The 16,580-nt window shown below is 36.6% G+C and overlaps 1 protein-coding gene across 1 annotated transcript in view; it reads right to left on the bottom strand.

Annotated features, from left to right (window-relative positions):
• The window catches only part of PDGFC (platelet derived growth factor C), a 75,560-nt gene that overhangs the window by 25,761 nt on the left and 33,219 nt on the right, over positions 1-16,580 (bottom strand). Inside the window, exon 3 of the mRNA XM_009636460.2 lies at positions 10,392-10,572. Coding sequence (XP_009634755.1) covers positions 10,392-10,572 — 181 coding nt within the window. The remainder of the gene's footprint in view (positions 1-10,391; positions 10,573-16,580) is intronic.

The following is a 16,580-nucleotide window of genomic DNA, read 5'->3' as shown; positions in this document are numbered from 1 at the left end:
CAAGGGCAACCCTACTAACAGCTTACATATTAAAAACCTTCATATATGTGGCTAACTGTCCTGCCAGTTAGCGAGTTAAAAATGGTTTGGAATCTGGCCCTTTCCCCCAAGAAATACAGATGATGACCAAGTGACTTTGATAATTTGGCTCAACTCAGTTTTCATCCTCACATTGGCTACCTTGTCATCTTGGTCGTGTCAGCCAGCAGGCAAGTTCAGGGTCAGTTGTACAGAGTTGGCAAAATCTGTCTACGAAAAAATTTTTGATTTTAGATGTTTTGAAGTTTCAAAAATAGTGACCTTTTTACATTGACATGAAGGCACAAAAAGTGAAAGAAAAATACTGAAAATAAAACATTTGAAAATTCAAATTTAAGAAATTGCATTTACTATGCTAACTATTCACAAAACCACGGGGATACCAATTTCTAACAAGATTACCTCAGCACAGCATCTGTCTTGTTAAAGACAGTCATGCTGTTTAAAGGGTATTTGCCACACTGTTAGAAGAACATTTAGAACAAGAGCTGTCTAACCAAGAAACTCTTAAGGTAACTAAGTGCTACCAAAAGACACCAGGGCTACATACTGGATAATAAAGTGCCTTAGTGGTTTAGTTATCTACAGCACTACATTGAAATTCCCCTAACCCCTAAGATACTTACTCAGATGAGACCGGAGAACTGTTGTATGTGGTGTCAGGGTAGAGTTATTATGGAATTCCCCTAAGGAATCCTTTTGCAGCTGAAAGGGAAGGGCTATGAGGATCCACCAACATCATGTCTGTAGGATTATGTGCAAAATTTCTTCCAAAGACTGCACCATCTGCTTTCACACCTCCACTTTTCAAATGCCTTTGAACCTGGTCTTTCAGGCACTAAATCTCTCCTTTCAATTTGAAGCCCAGCATTTTATTTCTCCTCATAAATGACTCTTACTATTTTTCTTCCTACGATTTATGGCCTGGGTCAAAAGCAGAGTGAAATAAATACTCAAGCAGCCTGAGCATTCTGCCTCTGGAAATGCTTTTTGCCAAACAAATCACCCCCCGTGTTCACATGCAAGGTTTTGTTTATTTCATTTTGGTCTTTTAAGCAATTACAGTTCTCCAACAACATACACCTAGCAGGAGCAAACATGGAAGCAGCCCTCCCGAATTCCTTCTCCACCACCCTAGCCAGAGATAATTGAAAGAACGGATGCAACAGCTTTGTGATTATCTAGACTTTCCCCATGAAAACAAAATCAAAACCTTTTCAACAAAAATCCTGGCTTCTTCAGCCAAACCTTTCATCATCATCATTAAAAAAAAGTTTTGCGTACTTCGGAGAAGCTAACAAATGACAGCTCCTAATCCCCATCTGTAACACCAGAGGCCAGGTACTCCAAAGACAAGACAGGTGCAAATTTTGGTATTCCCATAGTACTTATTATCTATCTCTTTTCAGAAACAAAAGGATTTCTCTTAACACCACTACCAATACCCTACATTAATCTTTCCACAAGCAAACTCTTACCCTGAAGCTACCATACAGTGTTATTACGCTGTCAAGAATATTTTTCCTGAATTTAAAGAGGTGCTTCCACCAGTCTGAGGAGTTAGACTGTGCAGTCAGTCATCTACAGAAGCTGCTCACAGTTGATTTGATCTCAAATCTCTAGAGCTGCACCCATCGTTCCATTTTTTCCACACAATTCTGCTGTTCCTAAGAGCCTTTCAGATCTGGACCACATGTTAAAAAAAAATTAAAAAAATAGAGAAGTTGCACTCTGTTTTGTCCCAAATTCTTCCCTTTTGCTCCTGATTTCATCCTTTCCTACCAGAATTACGGTAAGAAAAATGAGCACAGTACACGCCACTCTACTTACTGCCTGTTTTGTTGGGGTGAGGCAATGGATAGGACTGTGGCATGACTAAAATATTCACAGTGGATAGGGGCACAACATGAATGCAGCTAAAATAGCATAACTGAAAATTACGGTGCTGTCAGAAACCTAGTATCAAATGCACATTTGCTTACCTTTTTTTCCACTAGCAAGCATGTCAGACACAACATCTCAGTATCTGAAAGCACAAAAAAATCTAGGGCTGTGCCAGTTACACAGGGGATTACTTTGAGAATGGGACAGAGTCACTTTGCTTTGGAATTTGTAGAGAAGCCATCAGCATGCTTTCTCAAAAAGCTGTGAATAACATGTTGATCCTGGAAATCGGAAAAGGGATAGTCAACTAGACAATTATGTAATACGCAAAACATTAAAAAATAAAGACAAAAGTAGCCAACAAAAGAAAAAAAAATCCACACCAGCGGAGCTAAAAAGACCTGGGAGAACAGGAAGGTGGTCTCGGGGGGGTTGGGGGGTGGGTGTTGTTTGTTTTTTGGGGTTGGGGGTGCTTTTGGTTTTTTTAAACCAAACATGTTAAGTAAAAAGTAGTTTATATAACATTTAGGAAAGGATTAAATAAAAAAAAACAAACAACCCACAAATAACAGACACTGCACTCTAGAACAGATACGATCAATAAGATTAACAAATATATCTGAACTATGACTACAGAATAATTTTAAAAGACTAAAGGAATATTTGGACATCTTTGTGGAATATTTATGTTGAGGTAGCATCCAACAGCTCCAGTTACATGGGATCAGTGAGTTTACAGTTTAAGAGTGATAAATTTTTACATACATACATTTCCCTCTCAAGTAAAGGAGTCATTGAAGTTTCTTTTCTATGAGGTGCCTATGCAATCTGATTTTAGCAAAGGATGCTGTGAAGGTGTGAAATCTCCCCGCGTGCAAGGGGTACAGGGACAATTATTTGCAAGGAATGTCTGTTCCATATTACTAAACAGACAAAGCACACAGGCCTAGGGAATCCCCTCTTCTGCAGAAAATACCTGGTAAGTGGGGGAGTACAGGCGGGGTGAAGAACCACATCTGCTTGACCTCGCTCCTGCCAGCCATTTATGACCAGCACTGGCTAGACAGCCTTTGGTTTGATTCAAGCCAGCCTGACATTTGGGAAACTGGGAAGGCAATTGGAAAGGCTTAGCAACTTGACATTACTGCTAATAAATAATAAATTTTCAAATTCACACGCCAATATACATAACACATTAAATGCTTTAATGTGGTACCACTGACTGATAAAGACTAACCAGCTGGATTTGATCCTCAGTCATCTGTAAAGAACCTTTTTAGAAGCGAGATTTTGAGAAGGGAGAGAGAATCTTTGTTGAAGATCAGTTGAAGCAAAGTGGGTACAAGTAGAGAATAACATATTTTAGGCTAGTATCAATAGCTGTTACAGAGCGGCAGTATTATTCTTTTGTTATTTTCATCTGTGTAATTGTTCTGATTAGACCTAATTCAATCCTTGAGTGAACTTAATGAAAAAAAAAAAAAACAAAAGCCCAACCAAAAGACTCAAATACTACTTGAAAAAAAAGTTTATCAGTTAGTATAATGGTAGCCATTTCATTAAGAAAAAAAATAAAATCACAGACTGAAATGTCCTTAGAACTCTGATGTCAAAATGCATTAAAAGACATTTATTTATTTTTAAATCTTGAGTTTTGATATTTAACTATTTAACTGTGTTTTACTGTAAGGATACACTCATAAATGAGGACTCTCAGAATATACTCGGGACTACAACATTAAAATGCAATGGTTGAAAGTTGTTTTCATCAGTGATGTGTTCCCTGCTTATTAGCAGGTGTAAACTTCAATGTCTATTAAGTCAAGTTGAATGACAAAAGTAACACCAAAGGTAACTGCTGTGGTAATCCACACGGCTGGTAATTAACCCCTATCCACCTTCCCCATGTACCATGCATTTTCTTCCTTGCATCATTACTGCAGATTGTATTTTCCACATTACTATCTTTCCTGGATTTGTACACAATTTTTTTTTCCTATTTTCTCATCAGTTGGAAAAACATAGTTCTTTCAGATTGTTCCCAAACAGAAATAATGTTATTGAGATCCAACATACAACAGCCAGACCACTCCCAGAGTCGTGACATTCCAGGAGACTTTTTAAATTGTTCAAGACAAGACAAAACCACTCTTCTTTCTATCTTTAACTTCTCTTGTAGACTTTTTGAAAACAACAGAGCACACATTAAAACTTCTATATGCATCATTTGTTGCAGAACACTACAATAGACCATGATACACCATGTAAAATACTCATTTCCAAATTAAATAAATATGCATACATAAACTTCTGATGAAAATGCTCTGAGACGCCCTAATAAAGTTTCCAAATGATAAAAAAAGAGTCCCTGACAATATAAATATTCATTACTAAATGGAAAACTAATAAAAGTCTTTAGTAACTCACAGAAATTAAAGAAAAGATATTGTCTCATGTATCTGAAATACTTTTCTGATATGTTTTGTAAACTTTTTCAGTTTTTAGGGTATTTAAAGAGGTTAAACATTGTTTGCACTGAATCATCCTACTATCTGCTTTCACGTGGGAGAAGAGGGTTAATATGTGATCAAAGACATAATTCAGGGAAAGGAGCTTTTTCTTGACAGTTGCAGTACCCTCTCTCTCATTTATGGCAATAATTTCCGCTTGAAACAGGTTGCCAGAGTGATCGAACTTGTACATAGCTCTTCTCCACCTCACTTTTTTTGATTTCCTCTCAATCCTGTCTTTCAAAAATACAATTTTAAGACTTATGTGAGTGCTCCATAACCAGAATCAGTTATGTTACTTGTTGAACATTCCTGAAATTTTCAGGAAGAAATTCTACTGAAGTTGTTGAATAGAAAAAAACAAAGCATGACAGTTGAGGGGTGTAACGTAACTGCATTTAATTTTGCAATTATTTTTGCTTATTTAGAAATAAGATCAGCTGGGTTTTATATCTTTTGTCAAATGCAACCAAATGGGATACACAATAAACTTCCAAAATCAATTAATTTAAATCTTAGTCAAATATACAATGGATTTGTATTAAGAAGAAAGCCAAACACAAAACCAAAGACCAAAGACGAAAAAAAACCACAACAAAAAACCCAGTCCGTCCAAGAAAACAAAATTACCTTATCCTACAAATAGCCAGTGAAACAATTTCTGATTCTTTTCAGTCTGAGCCACACTAAAACTAACATCACAGAAAAACACAAAAGAAATGGTATATATTCCATATACTACATGAGAAACTACATTCAAATTTTGGCCAGAGGGAAAGAAACCTAGTCCTTCAGAGTATGAAATTTGCTATCATATAAGCATATTCATTCATTTTAAGAACTAAATGACGAGTTTGGTTCAAAATGTCTCCTTCCTCTCAGAGTCTCAGAAAATCCATAGGTATCTCAGATTGTGTAGGTCAAGGACACACTTCGATGGACTTCTATGCAGGCCCACAATTTTGCTAGAACAATTTTGCTAGATTTATTTCTAACCCTGTCTCTCTGAAAGTATGCTTCACATACACAGATTTTTAAATTTTTTTGAGGTCCATGTGACAACATGAGATATGGTCACAGGAAAACAATCTTATAAATTCTTTAGGAAATATCCTTCAGCAGTTCTTTCTGCTTCAAAGGTTTTTTTCCCCTCTCATTGTAGTCCCATGGATATTAGCCATCCTTGGTTTTGTACTTTTTGTAGTTTTCTGATTAACCTGAAGCACGTCACCCCTATTTATGCATTTTGGGGTGACCTTTAATGTCTCATTTAAGAAATTTAAAAGGAATTTCTCTTTAGACTTTGAGCATAAATTTAATGCAAAGTGAAATCTCCAAGGAAAGAATTAGCCCCCAAACCTATCTGATTTACAATGAATTTTTGCCACACACAAAAAAATTTGAATGATTCAATTTGCATGCTGGAGCATCTTTAGGAGTTTGTTGATTTATCTGGGCTTCACTATACCTAATCAGTGGAAACTCTGAACACAGAGGTTTTCTTTAAGAGTCGTTTCCATCATATGAAGGATTTTCATGGTCCTTTTTCACTTCAGGTAGCATTGCAAAGTGCTACATAACACTTGAACGCTCTCCTGCTGCTTCATACCACCTTGGCTTAAACAACCCTGAAATTGTGTTATTTCCAAACCCTTTTGATTACTTCATAGGAGAGTGTAGAAAAACCTTTGTTTAGGAGATCAATAATGTCCTTTACGATGTTTCTGGATGGATTTTCTGTTATTGCAACCAAAGTTAAGCCTCTCTTGGGCTTTGGTACCGACACATGAGATACACACCTGACATCTGTGAAATCTGTAGACTTCTGAAAGGAAAGGAATTCTAGGTAAGAGCTTTCCTTGCTCTGTTCTATTAGTATGCACTTTTTCTATTAGTATTTAAATTTTACTTGCCTTTTTCATTAAGCAAGCTCAATTAAAAAGATTCCACAACCAAAATTAACATGCTCAACCCCTAAAAGAGCAAAGCTTAGCCAATTCGGTTGAAATAAAGGAACAACTATTAGATAGCCCTAAACAGATTATCTGCATAGTATTAAATTTAATTTTCATTACTGTTAATAGCAAGAGCACTACTGGCAGCATCTCCCTTGGACTGAAATCCAGGTAGCAATACAGGTACTGCACCAAAATCACAAAACACCTGCCAAGTCACTTTTAAACTAGGTCAGTCTTTAAGCAGCCTCTTGGATTTTCCTCTTCATCTTCACTTGCATAGAAGAGGGTTAAGTCTGTTCTTTACAAAGATCTTGGGCGTGATCTTTGATGACAAATGACATGCTACCATATGCCAAAAAAGAAGGCGAATACAGTCACCCCCAGCTTCAACTTTAACTGGAGCTGCTTTGTTCTGAGTGCCCTGAATAATTAATAACTACTTTGGCAATCAGTCATGCATTCCTTAATGGCACCTCAGGCATCAAGTATCCCATTCACCCGCTCCCCAAGTAACAATGGACTTTATTACATCAAGTTTTCTCTGCCAAACTTGTAACTGACATAATTTAAACTAAACAAGTCACTAGGAAGACTGAAGCCCAAACATATATTATATGAGTTTATAAGGTTTCCCTCAATTGCATGTGGCTACTATATGGATTAGGGCTGTAACTGGGGGCAAGCAAGAAGGGGAAAAGAAGTGAAAGACGGATTGGTTTTGCAATAAAGTTCTAGGAGGGTTTAGGTGGTATAGTGCTGCCAAAAACATGACTTTTAATAAATGCATAGCTGAACAGTCAAAAGGCAGAACAACCGCTAAGCAGCCCTTAGTGAATAAAGCAGCTCACCAGTAAGCACAGACTAAGTGACATGAAAAGAGTGACTGAGAATAACAGCTGTGCTGAAAGCAGCATAATAATTTTGAAATAACACAAACTACATTTTCTTAGGAAGAATAAGCTTTTTCAACACTTCCTTCCACTTTATGGTATTCCAGACAAAATTAACTTGCAACTTAGAGAACACAGAAAAGAAAAGTGGAATTAGACCAGAATTATAGAAAGTTCTAGAGGTACCCAGGGTACACAATTTAAAATGGAAGAAATTCAAGTAATTAAACTGCAATTAGCTAGAATCCAAAGAAAAGCTTCATGTTTTTCTCAGGAAGCATTCTGCTTGTATACAGTACGTGCACTGCTTTTATGGGGTGCCTTACAATCCCACGGCAAGCCTTTCTAAAAAATGATGTTGCATTTATTGACATTGGAACTGCTGCGGGTCCTTTTGAGTGACTAAATCTTAGAAGTAATGTAATCAGATCAATAGGCATTCTTCCCCTACATATTCATCATGTGAAAAGCTGGTTTGAAATATAATATACAAAGGAAAAATATATATATACGATAAATTACAGCAGATTTAAACAAAGCCATTTCTCTTGCTTTTTAAAAGACCTGAAAATGTGTCCGGTGCCCCTCTCTGTGTGTGGCCTCCAAATACAGAAACAAGCTTGCACTGTTTTATTTCAGTTTTGCTTCATTTCTCCCCAAACAATCTCTCATTGCTAGTCTACCAGGCATCCCCCCCTCCCCCTCTTGTCAAAAAATGAGGAAAAAAATATTTAACTGTTTAAGACCAACTGAAGTGAATCACTAAGCGCATCAGTTATGTTTTTGCAAGAATTATTTAAAATTTACACTCATTTCTATAGCTGACATCATTTTTGCGGGGAGGTGGGAAGGAAAGGGGGACTGTAAATTTTAGTTTCTCTTAAAATGTTGGATAAGATAGCATTATAGTTTTAAAGAAAACCACACTGTTTTGGCATCAGTTTTCAATTGCTTTAGGTACAAGAAGCACGTCTAATCCTGAAACTCAGCAATACAGATTTCATTTACAATCTGCAGTCTGAAATGTGAAATTCTATTTTGCATGGCTTATTAAGACAGAATTTTTGATGAAAGAGATCACAGCCCTTTTAAAGAGAGACTTGGAAATTAATCCTCACCAACCGATAAGCGGTTGTTACAGTGCACATTTTGGGGCTAGTTCTGAATTCCTATAACATGAAGGGTTCTGCTCTTGCCTGTTACTTATATAAGAGATAACATGCCTGCTTGTCTGTATGCTTCTTATGCTACATGAGCTTTGTTAATGGAGAAAAATGGGGAACTAAAAATGCATCCTGTGATGTCAGCTCTGCTTTTGTCTATTGAATAAATGATGTAAATATTTTGAAGATGAAAGAATTGTTTTGCAAGTGTTGATAATTTAAAAGTTATAACCAGGTTTCTCCATCAAATGCCAAGGACTAAACTCAGTCCATTTGTACACCATGGCATCAAGTTAATTACACATATACAGTGGTATTTTTAGGTGCCTTTGTTTAATCCATTCCACAGAAATTGGATCATACACAAGTCAGATAGATATGTAGCAGGTAGGATGTAATATTAGAGCTGCAACAACAAGATTTGGCATCAGCCCACTAATATATCTATTTAGGGATTTTCTTTTACCATTTGCTAAAAGTCAACATACTTACTACATTCTGCCCTCGGGTGTACGAAAGTTTAAACCTGGCCATATTTCAAGTTGGTTTGGAGACTGATTGACGTTTTATTTAATTTTAAAATTCATCATTATTAGGTTGTACTATTCTACTAACAAATGGGTCTACCTCACAAGAGTCAAATATGCAGATCAAACCTTTAATCACTTTAGGAATAGTTCTTAGTTAGGCCTAAATATTTAAAAATAGAGGAAAATGACGGAAAATATCATATATACATATACACACACACACCACTACACTTCACTGACATCATCACCGGTATGCTAAGTATATTATGTAGAAGATTATGCATTGTTGAAAAGATATGCAGAATTATTCTTTGTTTCTTCTCATCAACTGAAGTTTTGCAAACGGGCAGACGAGGCAAAAACGGCAAAAGCAATAAGCAAGCCAAATGCATTTTGAGCGAAGTGCACGTCAGTGGGGTTACAACATGGATTCTTTTGATCAATTTTTTATTGAGCTTGCAGATATTTTCCACCAACCAAATGCCACAGACCACAAGACTACTTAGGAGATTCACAAAGTGAGTTATGAGGAATTTAACAAAAATACTCCTTATTCTCTTTAAATATGGAATACCTATTCTAAAACAAGTCAACCTCTGTTCTGCTCCACTCTTAATGTTTCAGACATTATCTCATCCTTAAAAATCTATAAACATTGTTTTGCTATCACAGATCTTTCATTTGGTGAAAAAAGGTAACAAAAATCTGTTGACAGTGAAAATAGTCACATTTTAGACAATGACTATTGTTTAATACCTATGACTTACATGCATTAAGCAACATTCGAGAGAAGACTAAAGTACAGTTTCCAGGGAAAATGCAGTGGGAAATGAGTATTATGCATTGTCTGCTTTGTCACTATAATAAAACAATCCAGAAGCATAAGAACTCCTCTGGTTTTGAACTAGGTATAATCATTTGGCTGTGTACGTCTAATAGCAGCTGACTAATAAAAACATTAATTTCTTCAATCTTCTTTGTAACTTCCCAATGCTCTTTCAGGGTCACACAGCTGATTCTTATGCTGATTTTTCTTCTTTTCAAGGCTAGAAATCTTTTTTTTTTTTTTTCTCTTCACAGTACTGTATTAGGAATGCAAACATTTTATTGAAGTTTCCACACAAACAACCAAGCCCACAACTTCCCAGTCCAAAGCCATCCAAGAAGAACCACAAGAACACTCAGTTAGTTAAAAAAAAAAAACAAAAAACCAACAAACCACAAAAAAACCCAAAAAACAACCAAGAAACAAAATGTACAATTCTGGAAGACAGATTTTTCATTATTATTATTATTATTATTATTATTATTAAGAAATAAACAGTAATTAATCCTAAACTATTAAAATATTCTTTTGAGCTACCACTTCAAAGATTTTGTTTTCCTGAAATGTTCCAATCTGAAACATGTTACTTACTGGCATAAGAAGTGTATAATGGATGCAGAATCCAGGTTCAGAAGGAAAATATTCATCAGACACAAATCTTATTCTGATCTGGTTTCCTTTGGAGATTTGTCTGCTTGGCACACTACTGGAACCACACCAGCGCCCTAAAACAGTGCCATCACTAGGCTCTTCAACTTCTACAAAGTCATACCTGAACAGAAAAGAAAATCAAATGTTTATTTACAGACAAAATGTCTATAAACTTCCTGCTTTAATTAATAAACTGACTCTGCAGTTTGCAATTTTTTTTTTTTTTTTTTTTAATGCTAGAAGTATGCTATCAGAGACAGCTATTTTAAACTTAGCTTCCAAGTTGCTACTGGCTTAAATACATAATAAAATCATGCAGTGAGGTTAAAAAAATAAAAGCAGAGTTAGCATTTTGAAAAGACCCATGAGTATGGTTTTGTTTGCTCCTTTTATGGCAAGCAATTACAACATGTGGGATAGGGCAGAATAAAGTCAGAATAAAAAAAAAAAAAAAAAAAAAAAAGGATTGGAATTGCCTAAGCGTGGCCCAGTCACTCAGACTGCAATATCAGTAGCAGTATACTGCACGTCACCAGTGAAAGTTCGGGGCTTTGTGGTACGGAGAACTGGCCCTGTTGTAACAGCAGTGGTGAATAAGCTCCGGAAGGTTAAGGTGGCTTAGGGAAACTTGGAAGCGCATTTTGAGTTTAGGCATCTCCCAATTAGATATTTGTTGAGCGAAGACCTAGACATACTGCGCATCAGAAAGAACCTGATATTTTGGTCATACTAACAAGAGATATGGGTTGGGACATTTGAGAGAATGAAGAGTGTTAAGTTTGATTTAGTTTCATTGCTTTTTAACATGTGGTCTGGGTATCCCTGAGGATCTGTGAGCAACTTCAAAAAGATCCATGAAAACAAACTAAGAAACACCAGTCAATTGGCATCAACAAGCTTCAATACACCACGCAAAGGTCCTCGCTTCCACTGGGAATGTCTAGGGGGTTCTCAAGTCACAAAAACATTGAAAGCCACTGCTCTAGAAGGTAAGTCCTGTTGCAGTGCTTTAACCTGTTTCAAGTCTGTTCCCCAGCTGCCAGAATAAACACTGAGCCTTTCAGCTGGGTTTCCCCCGCTGCAGCTCGAAACCCTCCGAGCCCCAGTGGCAGCGCAGCCCAGAGGTTCGGGAAGGCGAGCGGGCATCGGTTAAAGCACAGCAAGCATTTGGAAGTTCACAGCTGCAGCTTTCTGAGTCATCATTTTACTTTTTAACCACACCTTGTGTTCTAAGCACAACACACCTCTGAGAGAGTTTCAAGATTTCTGATATTCTGATATATATTTTTACGTTCTTTTACATGTGTAGTCATATGCTAAATACATCTCTAAAGCTAAATCACTAAATAGCCTTGAATCCTTTTCAAGGGTATAAACAGTCCTACCTCTGATGACAGCAAATACTCATATTTTAAAAAACATGCACAGACACTCTACCAAATATGCCAAGCAATATTTAATGTGAAAATTATTACCTCATAAACATTTTCTACTAAAGCATTTTCTGGATTTTTTTTTTCAGCAAAGCTAATCTTTATAATGATTTCCAGTTCCCTAGTTAGACAGCAGGCAATAAATTCTTGTGTTGCATGTTTGTGCAAGACTGACTTGCACATTTATTATCTCCATTTAAAGGACCAGTATTTTTTCCACTTAATTAAAAATGAATGCAATGAATATGCTCATTAACCGTGTTCAAAATCCATTATTGCCATGTACCACAGTTTTAAATCTTTGTTGAACTTATGATACTAATTACTTTATCACCATCTTGTATTTCCCCCAAACTCTAATTGTTTTAACTGATCCACCAATGTTTTTACTCTACGATCAGGTACACAACTTGTTACAAAGGCAATGTGTACATTAATTGTACTAAGACTTCAGGGCTCAACACGTTCATCAAACTGATTTTGAGCACTGATTATTATTTTTTTTTTCCAAAACAGTTTATGAAGTTTCTGAAGATAACCTTTTTTATTTTTTTAATTAAGAATATGAAAGAATTATCTACTTTGCCGATTTGTAGAGTGAGTAAGTTAACCACTATTTTTATTGACTTGAGCTTAAGATGTCTGGGGGCTGGCATAGTACAGGTGTTAGTGCTTCTGCATAACTTACAGAGTACTTTCTATTGCACCCTTTGGTCTCCTGGTAACCCTGAAGTAAAAGAGAAACTCAAATTTCACAGTTTAAATCTTAGACCCTTAAAATAAATACTAATTAATTTCCTTAGTTGAGAGTTAAAATAGGGGGCAAAAATGTATTCTGAAAAATCCAAATAAAACTCAGCTTTCTAATAGACATGACGGATCCAAATAATTCTGTTTGTTAGGATGTTTGTTCCATATTCAATCCTTTTCTTCTTGATCTTGGTATGTGGCATTCCTAAACAAGCTGTGATTCTAATAAAAAAAAAATAATCTGATTTTCTGTGTTATCAGCGTTACCTTGATTGAGAGGTTTCTCAGTCACCCTCCCCCTACCCTAATACCATTCTGATCATCAGAAATCCCCTTGTTTCCAAGTGATCAATCCGGAAACACTCTAATCATTACATAGCACTCACCAGTACTGCACTGAAGTGTGCACAATTACCAATTTCACTATTTAAGGGATCTACTAAAACCTATTTTATAAGCCAATCGAACGTAACTTTCTCGTGGCAACATGGTACAGTACATATGGCACGGTTTATAATGGTTACTACTCCCTTCCTGCAATGTCTCCCTCAGGACCTATAGAGGATTTCTGTTCCTTTATGTTCAACAAACAAGTCTGGTGCTGTAGACAAAAATTTCTGTTTTCAAAAGCAAATATATGAGATACGAGTATTGGTTTCTTACTGCTGAACACAAATGTATGTGTAGCTCCCTGCACAATATAGATATTTCACCATCTGCAAGGGGAATCTTTAGAAATCCTGTCTACATCAACAGAAAAAAGTCCCTCACATATTTCTGGGACATAATGACATCTTTAGCCAGTAACTTTATTCCTGTCAGTTATCTAGGCCGAATGTGCTGCAAGAGCCTGCCACAAGAATCTTCTGTGCAACTAAAATTCCTCACATTGCACATCTGGACTGAAGTCTGAACTTGCTGTGAAAGTAGCAGAACAAAGTGGTTCAGATGCTTTAGCATTTACAAGATTGTGCTCCATAATTCTGCAGCTTCCCATCACAGGGCTAAAGAGCAGTGGGGACCATAGCATAACCATCTGAAATTATTTCTCCATCAAGAGAATCTTGTACTTGAAATGCAAAAAAAACTAGGAAAAATAACCAAGAACCAGTTTTTTTGATCTGCAATGGAGTAAAAACTGTTAAAATGCATGTTGAACCAAACAAAGAATCCTTCTTTTTTTGTGCAGTGTACAAAGGAGAAAATACAACCCTCTGCAATGACTAAAGAAATGTTCTCGTGCTGTATCTATGTTCAATACATATTCAAATATTACTAAGTAAAGTTTATGACAAAGAGGTAGTTCAGTCCTGGGATGAAAGGTGCTTTTTCCTTTAGTCGTGATACCCCAAATGCCTTCCCTCGTGCCCATTGCAGGACCGGGATTCCTCTTCCCTATGGCCTAGGTGCCTGGGACTGCGGATTGAATTAGCAACCTGAACAAAGACAATTTATTGGAAAAGAGCAAGGAAGCGATGTAAGCAACTCTGAACTTCAATGCCTTTCCAACCAGGAAATGTATTTCCCAAGGGAATAGGTTTTCCTCTCCTTTCTATATTTTTTTTTTTTTCTGTGGTTTACACTGTCATTTGCTAAACATATCCTGACAGGCTGTTTACCTTGGCTTGCAGTTTTGTGACCTTTTTGTGGCTTCCTTCTGCCTTCGGAATTCCACAAATATATCAATGAATGTAAGAAGCAGAAACCCATGAGGTATAACACTTTGTCATATCAGTGATGTTAGACCTTTCCATCTCTATACAGATGTGTACTAGACAAAAATCTAGCACACCCATTAAAGCAGCTTGCGAAAGGTGATGTGTATTTTTCGTTCCCCCTTTGATAAGAATCCATTTTTATATATATATATATATTTAATGAAGAAATAGGAAGTTGATAACAATTCCTGTCTTTTTTTGACAGTGTCCTGTGGGACGCTGTAACATTTTTGCTCCTACTTGTTTTAAACCACATGGGATTCCAAGGTTTTCCTGGTGCTGGCACAGCACACTGAAATACCTACCTCAGCTGCAGACCAAAAGCATTCATGGTTCCCTGGCTGTTCTCCAGACAAACTTTTATTGAATAGAACTTAGATGGTTTATATTTGGACAGCTTCAACCTTGGAAATTACTAAAAACTGTCATCATGAAAATATAATTTTGATCTTTTTGTAACAAAAATTTTAACACCATAGTTTTAAAGGAAATTTTCCTCTCCCTCTTCCACCTCCATTTTAAATAATTTTCATTTTTGCTACTGAAATATTTAATTTTCTATAGACCAAAATTTTGGGTTTCCATCAGTTGACTTAACTGGGTATTTGTATAGAAAAAACTGTAAGGGTATCGGCGGCACCTTACATAGTCTTCACCTCTTAGGTCACTTAAATCACAGCTGTAAGTAATCATATTGCTCTTCATGTATTTACATACAGAGGAAGGTAAGGCCAAATGTTTAGCTTGATGACATTTTTTTATAAAGCTTGTCTGCCTCGCTTGCAATAAATTCTGAAGCCCTCCTCCAGTCAACCCAGATCTCCAGTAATGCTCTGATGGGCAGATTCACATTTATCTGGGTGGAAAAGGGAACACCGGAGCAGGACAGAGGCACTCAAATCCATGGTTATCTAATGGCAGACGCAGTCTGTTTAATCAGCCTTGTTATTCCCCACAGGTCAACGTGCCGTACAATATCTAGCAAAAATGCATGACAGGACAAGGGGAATGCAAAGCTTATGACAAAGGGCAGGAGGAAAATGGGAGGAACCAGAGAAGGAAGAAGGCAGAAGAGGAGAGAGCAGCATGCTGGATTAGAGAAATAAAAGTGGATTTCAGGCAAACTACAAAACCTATCGATGTAGCAACAGTTGTAAAAAGAAGAGTGTACTGCACCGTTCATTCAATAGGTGGGGAACTTTCTTCTTTTCTATTGCCAATACTGCTGCTCTAAAGTAAGAGACTAGAGTAAGTTTTCCTCAAAGATCAACGCACAGAGATACAAGACACATCATGTGAGACAAAAATCAAAATGACACAAAAATTTAAAAATTGGTAGTAATGAAACTGCACGCACCTGTGCAGTGTTTTTCAGTTTATGTAAGAGGAAATCTTACTGTTGGTACTTTTTTTTCCCTCCAATATGGCCAGGCCAGGTAGTACAACCACCTGCCACCCAAGTTTGCAAGCTTCAGAACAGCTGTTTAAGTTTTATTTGCTTTTCAAATGCATAAATTTACTTCATGCTGTTTTGTATTTGTTGCCGGACAAGAAAATTACATGAACCTTAGACTGAAAAATATTGGCTGATTCAGTCTAGTCCTCCATTCAGTCCAGTAGATACAAATTTCCTAAAATCACACACAAATAGCAGTGCACTTCAGTAAAAGTTAGCTATTAATAACTCCACTTGGAGTTATTCTTTTATAATTTCCTGGAGAAAGGGAAGGGAGAATGCACCTTGGCTGAAATGGTGACCCTGTGGCAGCATCAGCAAATACTCCGTGAAGGGTAGAAGTTCAGTAAAAATTATTCTGCTCAACGTTTTCAGAAACATTTTACTGGGGCTACTTTGAGTGACAGTAAAGACAGAATGCTGGAAGAAAATAGCTTTTTGAAGACTACTCAATATAAGATTTTAAATATCTGAAATATTCTCTCTAGATTTTGTTTTTCCAACAGGAAGTTCTGAAAAAAGTTACCCAAAATCATTTTACTTCAGTTCCTGAGGCTCACAGCATGGACAATTTAACCCTAGCATTCATCCTCTTTAGGAGGACTTGGCAGTGCCTTCCACTATAAGAGGAAACTCGTTTGGATATCATTACAGATTATCCAATGTTTGGAGAAAAAAAAAAAGAGTTATGTTCTATAATGGCTGGCATGCTTGACGTTTTAACATAAAAAAAAAAAAAAAAAAAAAAAAAAAAATGTGAGAAAACACAAAT

Source organism: Egretta garzetta, unplaced genomic scaffold (assembly GCF_000687185.1).
Source record: "Egretta garzetta isolate BGI_Z169 unplaced genomic scaffold, ASM68718v1 scaffold114, whole genome shotgun sequence".
NCBI lineage: Eukaryota > Metazoa > Chordata > Aves > Pelecaniformes > Ardeidae > Egretta > Egretta garzetta.
The sequence above is the reverse complement of the archived record's forward strand: the minus strand, read 5'-3'. Positions and strand labels throughout refer to the sequence as shown.